The 20,983-nt window shown below is 39.4% G+C and overlaps 3 protein-coding genes across 7 annotated transcripts in view; 2 read left to right on the top strand and 1 right to left on the bottom strand.

The window, feature by feature from the left end:
* Positions 1 to 141: 141 nt before the first annotated feature.
* Positions 142 to 12,476, top strand: fbxw12 (F-box and WD repeat domain containing 12). Of its 4 annotated transcripts, none has more exons than XR_004332765.1 (11): positions 142 to 340; positions 439 to 476; positions 599 to 765; positions 1,924 to 2,048; positions 2,611 to 2,817; positions 3,317 to 3,481; positions 3,625 to 3,835; positions 4,290 to 4,471; positions 4,597 to 4,727; positions 4,863 to 5,097; positions 12,464 to 12,476. XR_004332765.1 is itself a non-coding variant. In XM_032521209.1 (11 exons), exons 1-10 carry the CDS (start codon positions 242 to 244, stop codon positions 4,957 to 4,959), a joined length of 1,422 nt encoding a protein of 473 aa, XP_032377100.1. In that variant the 5' UTR covers positions 142 to 241; the 3' UTR covers positions 4,960 to 4,980; positions 10,177 to 10,769. The 4 variants fall into 4 exon arrangements, 3 of the variants coding, with proteins under 3 accessions (XP_032377100.1, XP_032377099.1, XP_032377101.1); XM_032521209.1 differs by lacking the exon at positions 12,464 to 12,476 and adding an exon at positions 10,177 to 10,769 and having other exon boundaries at positions 4,863 to 4,980; XM_032521208.1 differs by lacking the exon at positions 12,464 to 12,476 and having other exon boundaries at positions 4,863 to 6,087.
* Positions 4,995 to 10,299, bottom strand: ptpdc1b (protein tyrosine phosphatase domain containing 1b). 2 transcript variants are annotated; one of them, XM_032521206.1, is made up of 11 exons: positions 10,056 to 10,181; positions 9,546 to 9,579; positions 9,383 to 9,470; positions 8,725 to 8,890; positions 8,521 to 8,601; positions 8,285 to 8,403; positions 8,071 to 8,208; positions 6,991 to 7,970; positions 6,344 to 6,526; positions 6,111 to 6,221; positions 4,995 to 6,010 (listed from the first exon to the last, which is right to left on the bottom strand). In XM_032521206.1, exons 3-11 carry the CDS (start codon positions 9,426 to 9,428, stop codon positions 5,876 to 5,878), a joined length of 1,959 nt encoding a protein of 652 aa, XP_032377097.1. In that variant the 5' UTR covers positions 9,429 to 9,470; positions 9,546 to 9,579; positions 10,056 to 10,181; the 3' UTR covers positions 4,995 to 5,875. The 2 variants fall into 2 exon arrangements, with proteins under 2 accessions (XP_032377097.1, XP_032377098.1); XM_032521207.1 differs by lacking the exon at positions 9,546 to 9,579 and having other exon boundaries at positions 10,056 to 10,299.
* A 1,079-nt stretch (positions 12,477 to 13,555) lies between the features above and the next one.
* LOC116692357 (protein bicaudal D homolog 2-like) overlaps positions 13,556 to 20,983 on the top strand; it is a 46,852-nt gene continuing 39,424 nt past the window's right edge. The window contains 1 exon segment of the mRNA XM_032520589.1: positions 13,556 to 14,071. Coding sequence (XP_032376480.1) covers positions 13,859 to 14,071 — 213 coding nt within the window. The 5' untranslated portion in view covers positions 13,556 to 13,858.

Here is a 20,983-nt window from a genome sequence, read left to right on the forward strand (position 1 = left end):
TCTGATGCGCGCTGCCTGTAGTGCGCATCGCGTCCCCCGGTCCTGGACATGTCCCTGGATCTCCTGCCTTTATTTTGGCGACATCTGGTGGCGCAGTGAAGACATTGCAGGCTAAAACCTGAACAGAACACTCCCCGTTGTCCCAGTGTTCTTTCCGTAGCCACCCAAAATGACGCTTCTCTGTTGACTTAGCCTACAGTTGGGAGTTATCGGTGTGAAGTGTTTTATTATTGACGTCAGAATGGATATTCATCACCCGCACTTGATCGGTGATTGCCTTATTCATATTTTTACATTCCTGACCGAGGAAGATTTAATAAGTGCCTCGTGTGTGTGTAAGGTAAGTGTCCGACTTGCGGAAGTAACCGTGCAATAAAAAGCTAAGCAATTATAATTCCCCAAAGTGTCTGTTTGATCACATCCATGATGTATTTTTAGGATTGGAATGAAGCTGCAGAGACTCCATGGTTGTGGAGGTACTTTCATCTATGTCTTAAGAAGTGAAATGTGTATGTTTGGGAAAGTTAAAGTAGAGAAGGCATCTGGGGAATAACATTTCAAATGAAAACGTTTGCACTGAATTGTGCGGTCCCCTCAGGAGGATGTGTCTGCAGAGCTGGGGTTTCTGTAACCTCGCTGTCCTGGGGAGTGGACACGGGGCCCACTCATGGAAGAGATACTTCCTGCGACGATGCCATTTAGAGATGAAGATGACGAAAGGGAAGACAGGAGGTTACACCTGCAAGAGCCTCAGAGGACACACAGGTAGGCTACGCCGTCTCTCTCTCTGTCTCTCTCTCTCTCTCTGTCTCTCTCTCTCTCTCTGTCTCTCTCTCTGTCTCTCTCACTCTCACACTCTCTCCTACAATTCTTTTTTTTCAATTTCATGATGCTTTATTGGCATGACAAAAAAATCCATCTGTGTATGGAGCTAGAATTGTTTCTTTATTACATATGAGAAAAAACAGCTCTCTTTCAAAATACTTTTTTAAACTCTAAAATATATATTTTTAGCTATCAGTGTGTGAAAAAAAAATCTTTTTTTCGTTTTGAGAGAAACACTTTTTTTTTGAGAGATTTCACAGTGTGAAAAAAATCTCTAAAAAAAAGGGCAAAAAATATATTTGAGAGTTTAAAATAAGTATTTTGAGAGAGATTCTTTTTGCTGTTGGTATAAAACCTTTTTCTCTCAAGCATTTTTTCATACCAGTAGCAAAAAAAATCTCTTTCAAAATACTTTTTATTTTTTTATTTGAGAGTTTAAAAAACTATTTGAAAGACATTTTTTTTTGCTACTGGTATGAAAACATTTTCTCTCAAATGTTTTTTTTCCTCATAAAATGCTTTTTTTGCTATCACTATGATAACTTTTTCTCCCCAAATTTTTTTTTTTTCTCTCAGATCATTTATTTTCTCGCATGTAATAAAGAAACAATTCTAGCTCCATATCTGTGTTGCCAATACATAAGAACATACATATAAACAACAACAATGAGTAAAAACATCTGATAAACTATAACAAAGAATAGAATAATAAAAATAATAATATCTAAAATTCTCTATATATTTGGCCTTATATTGTGGCAGTAGACGACATATTTAGCTGCTAGCCATGCCGTGCTTTTATCTTCTCCTAATAAAAAAGGAATCTTTTTGTCCTCAGTGTAGGTAATAAAGCCTGGTATACAGTATGTTTTTCAAATTTTTGGAAATATTTGGTTCTTAGGTCTTCATATTTGGGACATGTACATAGGAAATGTAATTCTGTTTTGATATCCTGGCGGCAATGTGCACAGACACTTTCCTCTCTTGGTCTCCACACTTTTAAATAGATCTCTCTTTCTCTCTCTCTTTCTCTCTCTTGGATCTCCTTTGCATGACTTCATAATGTCTCTCATCAAATGTTTCCATCTTGTCCATAAGGCAGGGTGGTGGGGTTGGTGTACCTGGAGGGGAATTCAGCTCAGCGTCCTGACATCTGGAGCAGCGGTGCCACAGTGTGCAGCGCCTCTACTGATGGAACAGTCCGAGCATGGGACATCCAAAATGTCAGTGCCAACACCTTCGGCATATCATCCTGCATTCTCAGTATTACCATGTTAAAGTAGTTGTACCAATGCAAAATGTTGTCATGTTTGGAGGCACAGAGTTTGATTGAAAAGGTATTTACTTAATCCAAGTTTCTGTATATATTTATCGATATGTTTTTGATTAGGTTTGTTTTTCATCTGTCCTAAATTGATTGCAGGACTTTCATACAGTAATTATGGATCATTCCTCAGAAAACATGTACAAGTCCACTTTAATGCTGTCCATATCTAAAACCTACATTAACCAATGTGGTTAATGTTTTTTTTAGACCCGAGATGGCAAAAGGTAAAGCCAGAGGTAAAAGTGACATTGTCTGAATGTGGGCATCATATTGCATTCAGACCTTTCATCTACTCTGGGCTATGAGTCATATGTACTGCAAGCCAGGTGTATGCAGGTTTCATTCCAGCTAAACATTACTGAAACTCTGACAGTTCCCTCTTCTTGGGTGAAAGTTGCAATTCACTAGAATAAATTCCCTCACCACGACACCTGATGTTGCTCCTTTATTTCCCTCAGGGTAAACTCCTGTGGTGCAGTCCCGTGCAGAGTCCCTTGACAGTGATTGTAAGTGATGAAAAGCATGACGTTGTGATCACAGCAGACTCCACAGGCCTCATCAAGACCTGGCAGGGTCAGACCGGCCAGGAGTTGGCCTCCTTTAAAACTGCATCTCCACCCTGTACTATACTACAGTATAATATCAACGACAATTGGTTTCTGACTGTAAGTAACTTCTGAATTTCTGGGCTTGGAAATCTTAAAAGTAATAAGTAATAGGGGTGGGGGGGGGAAATCGGAAATCGTATTGTGATGTTTTTGTGACGACTTTAGAATAGATTATTTTCCCTAAAATCGTGATTTTTTTTCTTTTCTTTTTTATAATAATATTATAATAATATTGTATGTAATTTTGTGTTTTTACCATATCAACGTCAGCAGCTACATCATATCCGTTTCCAGCTAAACAGAGCAAAAGCGGAAAATGCAAAAAATCCATGTTACGTATTTCTTTACAAATGAAATAAATGTCAGACTGACTGACTGACTGACATTTGATATGCATTATTTTTAGAAACCAATTCGTTTTTAGAAATGTCTCATGATAAATTGTCTCTACAAGTGTATTATTCAACTTTTGTTTTTCATGAAAGAATTGAATCGGGATGAAAGCATATTGTCCCAGCCCTAATAAGTAGTAATAAGTCATTATATTCTCTTCCAGGTTGGAACCAGTCAGGGATCTGTGTGTACGCTATCTGATTCAGCTTTGACCAAAAAGTCCAGCGTCATGGTGTGTGACACATTTAAAATCAACACACTCCTAGTTTCACCTGACAAGAAATGGATCATTGCTGGAACCAAGGACAATGATGATTTAAGTCCAAAGGTATTTCTTGTTGTTTTTGACAGTCTGTTCTCTTGTGTTTTCTTTTTACCAAATTAACTCACGGTGGGGAAATAAGTGTCCATAGATGAGAACAATAAAACATTACACACACATTTTTAGATTTATGTTTGGTTTGTTGGCAGGTGATTTACAGTGAGAGTTTGACCTCCCCGTCTGAGGACGAAGAGCCTCTGTGCCAATCTGTGCCGGTCCCCGGCTGCCAGGCTGCTGTCTTCATACCCACCCAGCCTGCCAGACTGGCCATCATCCACCACAACCAGCAGCCAAACAACAAAGCCCTCACTGTCTTCGATGTCAGCATTAAAAAATCTAAGTACAAGTCAGAGATCCAGGGTGAGGACTGAGATATGTGCAGATAGACTTTGATACTGAATGTGGTACTGAATCTTGTATAAGCCATTAGAAAATGGCAGTCAGTTGGTGAATCACTCTTTGGAAAATCCACTTTTGCCATAACTGCAGATATTGTAAAGCTGCTGGTACAGATACAGCTAGATTGGATCAATTTGTTATGGTGTATTTTACGTATTCCCTGGATGGCTAATATGCCAGCTTTAGTTGAATTTAATATTAGTAAATGTCATTATGGGAAATGCACGTAAACAAAAATTGAAATATATGGAAGGTAAACAGGTTGATAGTAAAAGTGGGTAACCCAAAACATGTTTATTACAACTCCATATCACAGAATTAATGCTGAAATCTACAGTTTGAGAATGCACAAGATTTTTCCCCTTAAATGTTTTTAGCTTGTGCTGATATCATTTTGAATGTCTTTTCATTGTAGTCCAGCAGGTGGAGTCCTTCCCCTTGACACCGACCACCGGGTCCTCACACGTCCTTCTCGAAGCCAAGGACAGCAACTGCTTAGTGTTGGCAGCTGATCAGCAGCTGTGGGTCTACTCTTTGAAAGGAGCCCTGCTTGCTAGCTTTAAAGAGCATACTATGCCTATTTCTTCTATGTCTGTGGTAGGTTGTTTTCACATTTGGAATTTAAAGAAATATCCCTTCATCTGTTGTAACTCTTTGTTTCTGATACAGTACAAAATACCCTCTGTGTAGAGAGCCAAGTATAAGTGTCTTCACAATTACAGGACAGCTTTCGCGTGGTGACAGCATCTCGGGACCTCTCCTTACGAGTGTTGACATGGAGAAATGACAGAGACCACGGGTTGACCCTGGAGAGCCGCTACCACTTACTGGGAGGCTCTCACACAACGTCCAGGTATGATATGCTGTATGCTGTAGTACTGGTCTGCTGTATCAACAACAGCATAGTTCCTAGTTGTCTGTATCTTCATGTTGCTTCTGCAGTAATTTCCTAATCTTGTTACGTTATGCTCTGTGCCCCGTTTTCTAGAGGGTTCACCCATGTTGCATGTGACTACTCCAGCATCGTGGCCACCGCAGAAGGGATAGACGGAAAAGATGTCTTAAAAGCGTATTCTTTCTCATGAGCGTCGCTGCTCCAAAAAAAGGTGCCTACAAACAGTTTGCACAACCCTCCAGAAGGAGGATCCTTTGCTTTTATTATGACCTTTTCATCATATATGCAGACATTAGGATGGGAAGTCTATGTTTACACTAACCAGAATGTATTACAGAATAGAAATCCTCTATTGGTACACTGTGTAATAAACGTGCTTGTTAAGAAAAAATAAGTTTTTAAAGATGTAAGGGTAATGTTCATTAACTACGCTTTGGAGCCGAGGTATGTCACTGTTGAATATGACCAGTCTTAAGGCATAAATGTTTGCTAAATATTCTTTTGTCACCTGTCACCTGCTTCAATATGTCACTACAGAAGAAAATACTCAGACACATAGTTATGTGTTAATGACAAGAATCTCTAATAAAATAATCTAGTGACAAAATGTATGGTGATACATTTTTATATTTAGCCCAAATTGGCAAGCTCTTGGAAAAGTTTAGCCTGGGAAAATCCTGACGAACTTCGGCAAATTTGAGATTTGTTCTGAAAGTCTGTCTGGCCAGAAGCCCATTCAAGCCCATTTCCAATTTTTCCAATACAAGGCACAAATCAGAACCGTTTGAGGCGGGCTTTACACGATTTCCGTGAACGGGCTCTGCAACATGCTCCCTGGTTGAGATGTTTTTCCTGTCGCTCTGGATACGTCATGTCCTTCCTCACTCTGATTGGCTTTAGGTCTATCCAATTGCACCCAGAGGCATTTAAGCGTCCGTTGGTGATGCCCCTTTGGAAATGTGCTGTGAGTGAACCTTCCCCAGACCCACTCTGTGACAACTGAGAAGGTTCTGGTTTCAACCAGGCTAGGAAAAGTTATCACATTTGAAACAATTTGCCCACAAGGCACAAAAGCATCCTTTCACCGTATCCATGTCTGGTAGTTCCTATGTTAAAGAGAAGGGAGACGTTGGCATCTCATCTGCTTTGATGACCCTAGATCTCATGTCCTCAAGGACACATCGTAGGGCTGTAGTCATGGATTCGTACACTTTGCTTTCATCCTCTGAGTTATTTTTGATCTGTTCAAAGGCAAACAAAACTCATGTTGTTGAAACTAAATCGATGAATGAATTAAATTGTTGAAATGAATCCCAATGATTAGGTGTTTGATTTTCTTACCCAGGTAAAAGCTTTGATAGTACGATTCAGGAAAGCATTTTCAACCTCTTCTGGTATTACCATCATATTAGCCATACAATTTAGTATGCATGTTAATGTTTGTTTAGAGGCCTGGAAAGAGATGCAAATGAAGGTTAAACAAAACAAAAATTATATTTGGGAGCTTCATAGTGCACGCAATTTTCTGTACTATTGTTGTTTCAGATGTGAAACAGCACATAGTACGCACTGACCTGGTCAAGTGTGTTGAGGACAGTTTGAGCATCAGTGTTGTTGGCGTTGAGGGATTTGGCGTCCTGGTTGGAGATGACTGGCTCTTTAAGCTGCTCCAGCCAAGCCCACATGAGCCCAGTGAGGATAAAGGGATCCCGCTCCATACATAGCCTTTCCCAGCCACCACCTTGGTTCAGTTCTGCCTGCACACATTCGGCAGTCGTGTTAGACCAAGTCTGCCTGTATGTACTGTGCCTGTTCCGCCATAGCAGCAATGTGAATTAGAATTTTTCACATCATTAAAGCATCTTTGAAATTATTCTAGACATGGGAGGTCTTTTGTGACACTATCAAAGCTATAGCACAAATGAAGATTAAAAACTGACATTTGTATGTCATGTACCGGTCAGATCATTATAGATCAATTTGTTTGGGGCTGGATTGTTCTTTACTTTTAATTTGGAATGGTCACTGTCCAAATTTTGAGTTGACAACATTTAGAGCAGTGTGCATACAATAATGCCTTTGGCTGTCATGAGCAGCTGTTAACTGACATATATGACATGTTAGCATAACGTTAGTCTTTGCAAAAAGTGTTTGTTGCATTTCTACATGAATGTCCTCCATTTCTACAAATACCACCGAATCACTGGTATGGCTCACTTACCTGCCAGGTCAAGACGTAGTCTTTGTGCTCTTCTTCTCCATCAAGAAATAGGTCCACTGCCAAGGCCTGTGCCACGAGCAACCTCCGGGCGTCCAGGGACAACTCTGACTGCAGGGTAATAAAGGGCACCTCTGACTTCTCCGAATGCTCCACTCCTTTGTCTTGAGGCTTCATCCCATTCATTACTAACTCTTCCCTCTGCTCTGCCTTCCATCTGGACAACATGCCACTGTATTTGGTAGTCTCATTGTTTCCCACTGACTCACTGCGTTGAAAGGTTTTCCGCTTCACTTTCTTCAGCAGAACGGATCCATCTTCTATATTCTTGATTTGCCAGAGTGAGCCTGTTAGACTGTGTGAAACGCCAGAAGTGTCATCATATGGGCAAAGAGGTATCTCAAGACTATTCTGTGAAAAGGAGCTCGGAGGTTGTGTGAGGAGGTTGAGCTGTGAGCCCAGTCGTCTCAGGTCGGACTCACTGTAGCTCAGACTTTTGCGATGGTAGAAGATTGGTGGCTCGTGGAAATGTCTGGGTAATGTGGGTGTACCTGGCAAGCGGGGCTTTTTTGTAAATAACTCAGGGCCCATCTTCTCAATGACGCTGAGAGTCATCTCTATGTCATCAATATCAGGGGCCTCAAGAATGTCTTCCTCAATCACCTGTCGATTCTCTGCAATGTCCAACAGCAGCCTACACACCAGCTGGACAATCTTTGGGAGGTGCCTCAGCTCTTTCCTCTCAGTGCCATGCAATATGTGTCTCTGGCGGTTCAGATACTGGGACAGGGTGACTGGGTTGAATCGAGGCTCAGCACAAGAAAACACACTCCTCAAAGGGGCAAGGAACTGGACAAAATGTCTGACACAACTCAGCTGACCTCGGGTCTGGATGGAGTTGGGCCGTTTAGCACGTACATATAAAATAGCCTGGTTAGGAGTCATCCTGGTAGCATAGGCCAAGAAGCATGCTAACAGCACACCTGTAGGGTAGAAAGGGGAAACTTGTCTTTGTATGTCAGAGTATACAGGTGAAAGACCAGGCTGTCCTGATACTTCATACAACTTTCCTGACAAATCTACCTGTTCTGCCAAGACCAGCGTGACAGTGGATTGCTATCTTTCCCTCCTGCAGTGCGAAGGCCATGACTTTCACCATGTCCAGCACAGTGGTGAGGTTGGCCACTCCATAGTCACTCCAGCCAAAATTGTAGAAATAAACTGAAATGGTAAGATGTTTTCAGTCAACCTGAGCAACAATACAGATACAATAAGGCTTATTGTATAAAGCACTTACTGTTGTTTTCCATGAAGACCTCTGGACGGTATGAGAAGCCGCTCTCTGGCTCCAGAGGGTTCCCGCAGCTGGCATGTTCACCAGGTATCTGTAGGTTGATCACTGTTTTAATACCATTCCTTGACACAGACACACACACACACAAACAGAGATATGAACACTTCATTATTCTCATTTCCTCAGGTGCTGTGTGCTCTTAGTCAAGAAGTTGCGGAAAGAAACAAAGTTGTGTATACCTTTTGAATTGATCAATGATGTTATACTTCTCAATGATTTCTGTTGAGGGTCTGGACATAGCGAGAAAATAATCAGAAACCCTATGACAATGGAGAAAAGTTAGTCAAATATATAGATACTGACACTGAAATAGAACAGAATGTTTGGAAAACTTATATTTTGTGGTACTATCACAACGGCTAAAGTAGAATGAGCATATGTACCAGGATGAGTAGAGGCCCTTTATGGCCTGTTGGTCATCACTCCAGTAACTTGGGTTGTCATACTTGCAGGCTTGACCTCCACAGCCGATTGAGCATCGCATATGTTCAGGAATAACATGACGTATAGCTTCTCCTACCATTGTGTACTTCGCCCTGGGGGCTCTGACTGGAGTTATTATAGGGTGAAAGAAAAGAAGATGAATCTGATATCACACAAAACTTTAATCTAAAATTGTTAGTAATATAAGTGACATGCATTCTATTTATTTTCCTTTGTCAAAACATACCAGCAAACTATTAGATGAGTGCTTTCTTAGCTTAGTAAACCACTATTATAATTCAGTACAAAGTTTCCTTAGAATCTATAGTGCAACACCAAATGTAGATTGTTCTAATTAACACTTAAATGTTTAAGATCATCAGTGATAATGTGCTCACTTAGATGTGTTTAATCCTTGTCTGGCATTGCATAGATTTCAACAGTGCTGTGTCAGCACTATATTGCTATATAGTGTATATATATATTAAATAGCAAGTCTGTCATCAGGGCGTTACAGTCAAAACAGCCAGTGGTGCATTAGAATTGCATTTTTATGTAGTCATTCTTTAAACGCTAAGAGATAAATTTTGTTGATGAACAACTATCATCCTTACTTACTGAATTCCATCAGAGCTCCACCTCTTGTCTTTGCTTGGAGTTCCATATGAACAGTCACTTAGACTCACATCCACAGTCATAGCAGAGCCTGGACAGACACATATCTACCTTGTTACACTATATCATACACTTTCTGTAAACTATCTGTGTTGTGGAGCTTTCCCTTAAGCCTGAAATACAGTTCTATAAGCAATTTCCTAACATAGTCAAGAAACGGCATCTCATTAATAACCAAATCTAGGTTTGCCCCTGATCTCAACCAGAACAAATATAAAGACATAACATGTCCACGAGATAAAAACACATTAACAGAACTAAGATATCTGCATTGTATCAACAATCAACAACATGATGAGATAACTCCAGTCATTGCATGATAAGACAAGTTAAAGAGAACCACTTACAAATACACATTTTGATATCAGATATCAACATCATGAATCATATTCAATCAAATGTAAAGCAGACATAATTCATTTGAAAGGATTAGCAAGCTGCTACTCTTAGCTGGTAGTTTGACGTCAGTAACTCATCCACATTCGTTATCACTCTTCAAGACCAATGTGCAAAATAATCAACTTTAAATTAGCTAACAAAGAAAAACCAATCTAACAACGAATAAAACTAAGTAGACTACAATATATTTAATTTGAAGAAAAAAAAAAAGATTTACCTGTTGTAAGTAAGACGAGATGCTTGTCACCACCATCTTCAAACACAATGGTTCAAAGCTGCAGTTGCCAACATTTTTAACATCAATCTCCACAGCTCTGACGTTGTCTCTCCCTCTCCAGCTCTGTGGAAAGTCAATCCTTTGGCCTTACTTGCCTTGATTCGTCTCGGATTATCCCTGTGCAGCGGATGTGACAACACAAGAAACCCACAGGATCCCGTGCGCTGCTGTGTGAATGCCACCTATCTCAACAGGATGACAGATCAAGCATGTGAATAAATTAACCTCAAGAAGGTGTTGAAAGATAGCAGAGATTGTGTGCTTTGTAATTATCTCCATGAACAGGTTCCTCCAGTCTGCAGCTCTGGGGGGGGGGGGGGGGGGGGGGGGTAGTGGTTGGGCTATTCCTGAGTCCTTTTGGATTAGACTAATCTTATTATAGTACAGGTATGAAAATAGAGCACCCACTCCTCAACAAAAAGTCATACTAAAGCCACATCACTATTGACTTCTGCTGAACAGTTGTGAAATACGATGAGCCACAATATTTTGTAGTCTATTTTATATTATAATCTGTTAATGCACACATTGTCATTAGGAAAGACCATTCCAACTGTTGACCTGACCCGATTCTCAACATGTCTAATATGTATTTTGATTAATGATATGCATGTCTATAGTTGTGAATACATTTTAACAGGTTTTGTATTTGTGTCATGCTGCTACAAATAGTGAAACCTTGGTGACATAGAAAGTAGATAAAATCTGATTGGCTTACCTCTCAACTCGCTAAAGCTTAGGTTGATGGGAAAAGATTAGTCTATGATGTACAGGATTTGGAGAGACTTCTAAGCCAATAATCCCAATGCAATCCTAAATTGTTGGTGTCCACATTACTATAAATGAAAGAAAGACTTTCTGGATTCTGGATCCATTCCTAAATTCAGAATATGATGATTGTGTGAGCAGAACGATCCACACCTTTTTCAACAGTGTTTGTTACATCTTATATAAATGCTGCTTAAAATTGGGAATTCTTGCATGTTTATCCTTACTCATGTTGTTTAAAAAAAAAAAGATTCTGAATATTGTATTATATATTATGAATAGTCACTTTATATTGTTTATACATCTAACATACTGTATATTTTCACTAAATCATTTATCATAAATCCTATCATCTAATTTGTTAAATTTGGCAAGATTTTGAATATGCAGTTTACAATTTAGAAATAGCATATATAAATAATCACTGAAAGTCTGTGATGGGTCTGTACGGATCCAGAAAATCACTTAAATGTATTTCTATAATTTGTTACAAACAATCCATTTTGTATGTCATCTAAAACCACCACTAAAGAAGAACAGGCACAAAACAGTCTGTCTGCACAAAACTAGTAAATGCCTTACATGTACTATACAGTATATAGGGTGAAGCCCAGAGTAAATATGTAAGACATGTTGGGTTTTCCACTTGGGGTCAATTATATGAAAAACTTAACATGCTATAAACAGAAGGATGGGAACAAAGAACACTTACACCAAGACAAATCAAAAATGGTTTATTATGTAGAATAATAGCAAATCATTTTTGACAGGATACTTATTGTAACATTTTGTAACTACATGAGTAAAATATGTTCACAGGCAGAAAGACACTTTTACAACCAAATGAAACCAGTGTTCACAGTTACAAGGGAACAAAACAAGTATCCAGTCATGAAACATGCAGGATTCATTATTGTCTTACTATAGAGCATATAGAATACACCAATACAGCTGGAAACATGTCACAGTGTAAAAGTAGTGGTGTGTAAAGAACTCCATTCACCACTTTAGTAAAAGTAGCAATGCCACACTAGAGAACTACAAGTAGACATATTGTATTTAAAATATGACTTGATTCAAAGTAGAGAAGTGTTATCAGCTAAATGTAGGCTAGTTAATGGTATATTATAGGTACTATTAGAAGTAGTATACTACATTTTTGGATTGTTGATGAATGAATTAATTCATGCTAATGATATACCGTTAGGTTATTTTATCTTAAAAAATAATGTCTAACTTGCAAAATAAATATTACATTGCCAGTGTGTGAGGGAGTTTTTTTCTGCTTTTGACCTATACTCGTCCCCCTCTGATACATCTGTTTCACGTTATAGAAGTGTATAGAAGTATTATTATAGAATTCTTTTTCTGATCTTTAACAATTAGCATATTTTTTAATTCACCATAGTTTTTGTAAATGTAACCATAGTGAAGTGAAAGTAGTGGAGTTAAAATATAAAGCAGCCTTAACTTTACAAGTAGGCCTACGTCAAAATGGAATATGCAAGTAGGATATAACCTGAATAAATGTAGGCCTAATTAGTTACTGAGTGACCGTCACTGAAAACAACAGGTGTAAGATAACATTAATCATATCTCTGTTTTCATTCAAGTGTCACCATAGGCTAAGCAAAGCGAGTGAGGCAGCATGCTCAAAACCTGGGCCATTAACCCCACCTGTGCTTGTCCTGCAACAAAACTTCAAAGTAGCCGCCTGAAAAAGGTGTAGCGTTATACTCTAGACATGGTGTACCAGGCAAGCTACACTACGTTTCCATAAATTAGATATTATATAATACAACAATACAATTAATGAAAGCATAAAGTAATAAAAATTTATGGAAATAGAGACGGTGAAGGTACCAGTCAACTCTGAGCCCTGAATAGCGTATAACGTTTTAAAAATATTGGTTAGCTAACCTAGCTAACCTAGACCGACGCAGCAGCTAGCTAGGTTAGTTAGAGTAAATAAGGCCTTTTATGTGTGGCCACGGGGACAAAGGTGTGAATAGCATACTGGTATGTTATATGCATAGATTACATGTGACTATCCAATGCATTTACCTGAAAAAAATAATGTATTAACGTTTCCGACAGATGGCAGCAGATATGCATTTGGCTACTGCTAAGGAGCAGTCGGTTGTTCGTTGAAAGCAAACCGAAACAAACGGCTCGGACAGATTTCCGTGCTCCACATAAGCAAATTAACAAAGCCTGTTGGGAAATGAGTTCAATTCCTGGCGTCGGTAGACCCCTTTCGTTGGCTTCACGTACTACAAGTACTATATTTCCCGACAAGCACTGCCGCCCTGTAGAAACTGTCCCAGCTAGTTACGTAGGTGCGTTTTTTTTCTTCAAACGGACCGTTCAGCTGTTTCAAATAAGCCGGTGTTGAAAACATTAATTTACCGGAAGTTGATCAACTGTGCCTTCAAAATAAATTAAGAGAGCGTGACACAGTCGACTGACGCTAAGATATTATCAATAGGTTTTCACGCAATTTGTACTCTCCCTTAACTGTATTTTATTCTCATTTCAATACGTGAACAAAGCAAAACAAATCCACAACGACACATGGTAATACATGTTTTCATATTTTCTTTGTCGACAAGCGTTTTATTTTGAAAGTACAAACCAGAAGTTTACACAATTTTTCTTGTCTTTGCAATTGGTACTCCTGCTCCGGCGCAATTGCTCCAACAAGCCGGGGGAGAGGTGAAGGAAACGCAGGAACTCAACGATGGAGCGTTTTTAGGAGATAACGACGAGCTCCCCCGTCGGAACTGATTCATCTACATGACCAAAGAAAGAAGACCAGCAACGAGAAACCCAAGCGTAACAATCATGCAATTTAAATACAGACGAATTTAAGCAACCGCTTCTTCTTCAAGGTTACACCTCTTGAAGACGCTCCAACACCCCCCCTTGTCGCAGATCAGCTGGCGTACGTTGGTTGATCGTCACCGGTACCGACCATGTCCGTTTGTTTGTTGGAGGCCGCGCCGGAGTGGATGCGGGCCGAGATCGAGCGTCTCTCCCGGGAGCTGAGTGAGACCACGAACGAGAAGATCCAGGCGGCGGAGTACGGACTGGCGGTGCTGGAGGAGAAGCAGCAGCTTAAACAGCAGTACGATGACCTGGAGATCGAGTACGAGGCTGTCAGGCAGGAGGTCGACCAGCTGAAAGAGGTAACGTTAGGCTGCAATTTAAAATCACAGAATATGCCTTAGATATCATCTTGCATTTCTATGCCCTACGCATCAACCCCAAAACCTTAACATCACATTTAATTTAGGCGTGGGCCTTACCCATTTGGGCAAAAAAAACCTAATGACTTATGGTATGGCCTAATCACTGGACTCTTCTATAAGAACTTGGTTTGCTGTGACATATGGACAGATATCAGCCAAAAAATAGTCTGTAATCTGTCATCCTACAAGGTCAAAACTGCAAGATGAGGAGGGGATGCTTCCTCTGTGGGCTGCATCACACCCCACCCCCTCTTTACTCTGAGTGTCCCCCATTGCACTGCCACCTTTATTTATTTATACAGTTCCTATGGCCTCTTTTTGTAGACATTCCTGTCTAACAGCTAGTCTAGGTCTGGTGTGTTTTCACCCCCACTTCTGTAATGTCTTAATCATGCGTAGATGAACTGACTATATTATTACAGGAAATCATCTGCAATACTTTGCTGTGCATGAGTGATATGGGACTTAAAAGTGATCTGAGTCATTCATTTGTATCCTGTTTTAAGTTAAGATAATTTCTTCAGGCATATTTCAACTTTTAAAATTACATTTATATGTTAACACTAAACACTTTTAGATGTTTTTGAGCATGGGCATTAAATGTCTTGTCTAAGTGTTTCTCTGCTTAGATGGGTCCCCCTCTGTGAACAAGAATTACTAGTTAAGTTGGGCGGGAGTAGGTTTGAATTTTGAACTTTCCCGCTCAGAAGACAGAGGGATGATTTAACTTGCAAAGAAAACCAGACGGGTTACGGCTGTTTGGGAATGGAAAGAATGTTGAGTGATACTTCAAGCTTGGCTAGAGAGTCAGATAAAGGATGTGTCTGTTTTTCTGCACAGTGGTCGGACTTATTCCCTACTGTTGTATCACACTGTGTCCAATTTTCTTCACTTGAGCAGCAGTTTTACATCTTGCAATTTAGAAGTATGGCTGGAGAGTGACGTTAGGCAGACGGTCCTGACGGCAACAACTGCTGCCTCTAACTCTGTCTGTGCCCCTTAAGCAGTCATGGAAAAAAAGACACAGGCTTGCTCATGGTAGCTCACATCCTCCTTTGAGATAATGGGTTCTTCCTGTGTCCTCCCGCTAGGCCAGACAACCAATGGCTGAGAAAGCTGAGTTCATGGTAAACCCCCTATTGCCTTGCCAGAAATCTGCTCATATCCCCCTTGGGTTTTTGTGCATTTCAGTAGAGAGACGCATACTGAGTGGTTTTCAGCTCTCTGCTTCTCCGTATTCTCTGCTCGTCTTCCAGTGACCCTCTCTCTATTCATTGTTAATATCTTTGGCAAGAAGGCCTCCAACTGCCACAGAGGAATGACAGCAGAAAGATGTGAAGAGAAGAAACGGTTTAAAAGAGTAGCCATGGCAGCAAACTAAAGCAAATAAAAGCAGGGACATTTGAGAAGGTTTTTCAAAATACCAGTTGAAGTCTTGTTTAAAGAAGCTCTCATTGTGAGTCTGGTTGTGCCTGATCTTTCTTTCTGTGTCATAATGGAACACAAACATCCATCTGTGTGGACAACACACTCAATTTGCACAAAGCTGTGGCAGAGGTTCTTTCTGTTGCCTCAGAGTTGGGTTATCCTGGTTGTAGATCACTGATCAGATGTTACTTTGAAAGACCATAGCTATTTTCCTCTATGCCTCTCTACCCCACCCCCCAACCCAGCCTCTGTATGAAGGGCAGACGTGATCCTATCACAAGAGAAGCACAAACACATTCTTCTGATATCTCTCTCCATTTCCTCTCTTATTGTCTGTAGAATAGCAGTAGTGGAGAGCAAACACAAGATACGCTACTGTCACAGCAGGGGCTAAAAATCAAGTTTGTCTCTGTGTTCAGTTTCCACTCAAAATCCACATTTATAATTCAATAGATCACTGCAATTGTGATAGACAAACTGTATTGATCTGTCTCACAGTCTTTGGCTCTGATTTTTAGGATGTTGTAGTTGCGACGTTGTAGCTGGTGTTGAAGTAGGTAGGTCAAACTGATCAGTGTAGCTTTGTTCCACAGCCGTTGCAAAGTAAGTATTTCTTTAGCCGGCTGTAAATGCCATGTTCCTTTTTATTAGACATCTTCTATTTACACTGACGGCAGCAATGTTTGGATGACCCTTCTTTTTTTTTCGAGAACTTGGGCAGATTGTCTGGGTGATTTACAGACTATGATCCTCTCCAGTGACCCCAAACATCTCCTCTCAATCACTAACTGGAATGCTAAAACGAAAAAAGCAAGTTGCCAAAAATGATTCACAGTGATGTAGGCTACATGCTTAGATACCCCTCTGTTGTCTCCTGCCGGATGTGAACACCCAATCAGAAATCCTCACGACAGGGAACCAACTTCCCCTGCCATTCAACCAATCCTCAGCCTCTCACCTACCCTTGGGCAGGGCACTTACATTAACACAAAAACACCCCCCCACATACATGCTACACTTGAGGCAGGAAGATGGAGGAATTCTGTGCACTGCTGTTGCTTAGTAACGGCACAGCGCTGCCTTAATTTGAGCAGAGATGTACATCCTCGTCAGCAGGTGCTGCTTTCTGAGTGTGTTGGTCGGGGAATTCTTAGGGATCATCTCACAGCTAGCTAGAATATCATTCGTCAATTGGCTGGAAGCAAGGTGCAAAATGAATTTTTTTTGTCCACCAGCCAAATGCCTTGTAAATTTTATCAACCACTCAATAGATTTTCATTGTTTCATCGCTATTTATCTGCTTGACAATCCCTTTTTGCAGCAATAAAATTAACGTGAAATTAACAAACAAAGATTTTTTTTTCTCTTTTTTTTAGATAAAACAGATGTTGACGGTTTTCTTTTGGGGACATAATTGAAATAGGGAAAAATTTGAAGTTGGAAAAAAGGTAATAAATTATCGGTTTAAAATCGGGATATTTTATTGTGACATAATTATCCTGATGATATTGTTTTGTGAGGCCTCTGGTGTTCTGTAGAATATATCTTATGGTCTTTGGCATACTCCTGCAGCTGCTTTTCTACTTCTTTTCTTTAACTTTACAGCCCTCTAACCACAAAAGTATTCACATCCATCTTTTCCCTCTTCACTCCACTGAAAGGATGGTACGCACTAAGTGGACTGTTTTTAGTGATGGGCACCATTTTCTTGTAGCACCTGGCAGAGTTGCAGTGCAATGGCCTAACAGAGATCCATCTGCTGGTACATTTGAGTGAATGCGAGTCACTTGGCCCGCTGCCCCAGGCCTGGAGATCTGGACTGTAACACACTGCCAAGACTTTATATGTTCTCTTTGCCTGATCATGCATTCTTTGTGATTGTGCTACTTTTCCTCATGGACATTTGACACACAGTACATTATAGCTTAAGTCAACAGCTGATTTGTACTCAATTATCTGTTCCCTCTTAAAACAGTGCTCTGATCATTAACTGCACGCTAGCAGTGTAACAGTGCAGTGTGGTGGAAGGCGGTGCTCCCTCAGCTGTGGTTGATATCCTTAAGTAAAGCCACTCACAGGTGACATGTGCCACACACCTCCAACTGTTAATGCAGTTCTGAGGCAAGTGCTTGTTCCTGCACATAGTCTTTGCCTATATAGAAGACTAGAGAGGAGATTGGAATCTTAGGCTTTGCATTGGGTTGGATGTTTAGCCGTTTTTCTACCTTTCTTAGGTGAATGTAATGAGATAGAACACAGTGGCCACAGAGATGTCATATCCTATCCAAAGACAACAGACCAATAGAGCAGTCCTCAGTTTTTATTTTCTGATACGGGTTCTTTATTTTTCCACAGACAATGACACTTTAATAAAGGCCTAGAGCTCCTCTGGTCCTTGTTGCACTGCGGCGGGTGTCTGAGACCACACTAAAGTCATTCAGTCGCACATTGACCCTGTTCCTCCCCTGCAACGCTCCCATCGGTGTAGCGGCAGCTGTGTTCTACGTTGTGGAATTCAACCAGGCAGTCCCAACCCAAATATTGTTAACCGCAGTAAAACTTGCATCTTCTGTGTTTGGCTCGTTGGCCCTTTGTGTGTTTGTCTGAGCCAACTGGGGTTAACAGTTCTTGGGTGTCACAGATGTAGAGAGGGTTAAATGCCAGCAGAACACAGTGTATGACAAAGGAGAGTGGGAGAGGGGTTCCATTGTGGCTACATTTGAAAGGATTGGTCACTTTTGTCCCTTTTTGAAATGGCAGATCACTAAAGGATATACCCCAATGTCCTTAAACAAAGCTATCTGGTTTGACTCTAAGCCATTTTCTGTGGTGTTAAATGGATTGGATGCTGATTGGATGTCAGTAGAAAATACAAGGACACAAAGCCCATCTGGTCCCTTATATGAAGAGTCGTAAATAAAGTCAGATTCATGTTATTGGATTGCCACACCATGACACCAAGCTATGTTTCATCAACAGCTGCTCATCGCTTACATGCTTACATACATTGATTTCTCTTTTTGCATTTACTTCACCCATTCTTGTATCTTATCCCAACCTCCCAGCCTGTCCTACAAGCTCATTCAAGTCACTAGACTCAATTATTGTTTTATTTCACTGCACATTTCTGTGTTTAGTTAGCCTAGATGTTTTTGCCTCCATCTGTGACTAACATATGCATAAACCTTTCAGTATTGTTTGGGGTATTCTTTTATCCATAATATCTTTTGCTGGACGGCAAGTCTGCAGTTAAGGGGTAATCTTTTCTAAATGGCACTAAATACAGTCCCAAATCCCCTACCCTCTGGGCCTAAGAGGATGAATCCCAGCCGCCATGCACAGGGCTTACGGCGGTCTGGGAGTCTGCCAGGCCCATTCATACGCGGCAGCCTCCATAGCCAGGGACAGGTAGGTGAATGTTGGGGTAAGTCTGGATAGAGGCTGTCAGCTGCTCTTGGGAAATTGCCCTGTTCTCCCTGTCCTGGCCTAGAAGCACACTGCAATGGCCGCCAAGCCTTGCAGTCTGTTCTGAGAGCTCGCACTTTTGCTATAGGAATCTCAGCCTCAATAAGAATGTGCAAGTTATTGCAAAGACCACCCACACAATACATTTTGTGAAGAAATGTCTACTGCAAAACAGTATTAAGTGCCCAGACAGGCTGGTCTCTCTACAAAAAGATCCATTCACAAAGGCTAATGTTGCCTTATGTGACACAGAAGGATGGCCATATGGTATTTCAAAGTAATGAAAGAATAATTCCACCCCGTTTAAGGTATAATGGCCTCACTGTTAATCTGTAGTGATTTTAAGGGCTTTTGTCCTTAACTCTGACAAACAAAATACCATTATCAGCAAGCATCCACCGTTTAAAAAAGAGGCTACATTTACTCTGGAGCATAGTGGGTTAATTATTTGGCTGCTTGGAATGTTGTTGCTTTTTATGTGATTTTATTTTATTTATTTTTTATAGTGATTTTGCAGTGTGTTCAAATGAAAAAAAATGAGGCTTTAGTTTAGTCCTGCGTTGATAATGGGCAGTGTAGAAGGAATATTTAGTCCTCATGGTATTTAGCAGTTTGTTGGCTGATACATGCCTTCAATTAAACTTACATTATTTCTTCCCAGGCCTTATAATATATATGTTGTGACTGCCCAAAGGGAAATTGTATAATCTAATTTTGTTTAAATATATAAAAATAAAGAAAAAATGTTTTTTTTAATATTTATTAATCAGAATCATTTAAAATGACAAACAAATCTTTAAAAAGTAAAATTAAAACGGACGGTCAACCATGTTATAAGTATTGGTATTAGTAGAGTATTGAAATTGCATATACTCTACATACCCCACATACTCTACAAGCCCCCTTTTGGGCCCACAGATTATTTTTTTATTTTTTTAATATTTTTTTTTCAAAGGATTTTAAATTTTCACATTTAATTTTGTTTTAATGTTTTATATTCAGAACTTATATATTTTGATTCCTTTTTGTAAAAAACAAATTTTTATCATATATTTTTGGAGAAACCCAAAAAAAATACGCTAAATAATTTTAAATATATTTTTTAAAAAAAAAATTTGTAGGGCCTTTAAATTTTTACGGTTTTTTATTTTTTTTTTAAAAAATTTTTTTTTATATTTTTTTTTAACTTTTTTTAAATGGGTTAGGAATATTTGTGAATTTAAAAAATTTTTTTTTTAAAAAATTTTTTTTAAAATTTTTTTTTTATTTTTTTATAAAAAAAAATTTTTTTTAAAAATTATTTTTTTTATTTTTTGGTTCTTTTTAAATTTTATATTTTTTTTTTTTTTTTTTATTAATTTTGGGGTTTAAAAAAAGATTTAAATTATTTTTTAATTTTTTCAAAACTTATTCACACTTGTTTGTTTTTAATTTTTTATTCGAATTATATATTTTGATGTTCTTTTGTAATAAACAAATTATTATCATTATTTTTGAGAACTCATAAATAATACGCTAACTAATGTTTTAAAATATCGATTAAATGAACAAATTTTGTATTGACGGCTTAAATCTTACGGTTTGGCTCTAGTTTGTAGACCCTGGGATCTCTACAGACCACGTTTTTTTTATTATTTTTTTTTTAACAGTGTGTTTTGGGGACAGGCAGCTCGCGGATAGTGAGGAGATATTTGCTGAATGTGACAAATGTTGTAGCCTAAAACATGCGTGACATTGCTGAGAGCACCTTTTAATATCTTATTATTCTATGCACTAAAAAAGTATGTATAAAGGCTTTAGGCCACCCTACACGTTATTGTAGGCTTAGTTTAATATGCAACTTCATTTCATACAATATCATTAGTAGGGTGTCCCTGCTCCATCTCTCTTTCAGTTACGGGGTCCTTGGTTTAAAAGACTTTGAAGACCCCTGCCCTAGGGTATTATGATTTCTTT

The sequence above is a fragment of the Etheostoma spectabile genome, chromosome 7, assembly GCF_008692095.1.
Source record: "Etheostoma spectabile isolate EspeVRDwgs_2016 chromosome 7, UIUC_Espe_1.0, whole genome shotgun sequence".
Lineage (NCBI taxonomy): Eukaryota > Metazoa > Chordata > Actinopteri > Perciformes > Percidae > Etheostoma > Etheostoma spectabile.

Excerpts from the sequence above, each read along its gene's own strand:
- fbxw12 (XM_032521209.1), top strand. The coding sequence starts at position 242 with ATGGATATTCATCACCCGCACTTGATCGGTGATTGCCTTATTCATATT. Across the intron at positions 2,049-2,610 it reads GAGCATGGGACATCCAAAAT|GGTAAACTCCTGTGGTGCAG; the intron begins GTCAGTGCCAAC and ends TATTTCCCTCAG. Across the intron at positions 4,728-4,862 it reads GGCTCTCACACAACGTCCAG|AGGGTTCACCCATGTTGCAT; the intron begins GTATGATATGCT and ends CCCGTTTTCTAG.
- ptpdc1b (XM_032521207.1), bottom strand. The coding sequence starts at position 9,428 with ATGGAACTCCAAGCAAAGACAAGAGGTGGAGCTCTGATGGAATTCA. Across the intron at positions 7,971-8,070 it reads CGCTGGTCTTGGCAGAACAG|GTGTGCTGTTAGCATGCTTC; the intron begins GTAGATTTGTCA and ends TCTACCCTACAG. Across the intron at positions 6,222-6,343 it reads TCCTCAACACACTTGACCAG|GCCTCTAAACAAACATTAAC; the intron begins GTCAGTGCGTAC and ends ATCTCTTTCCAG.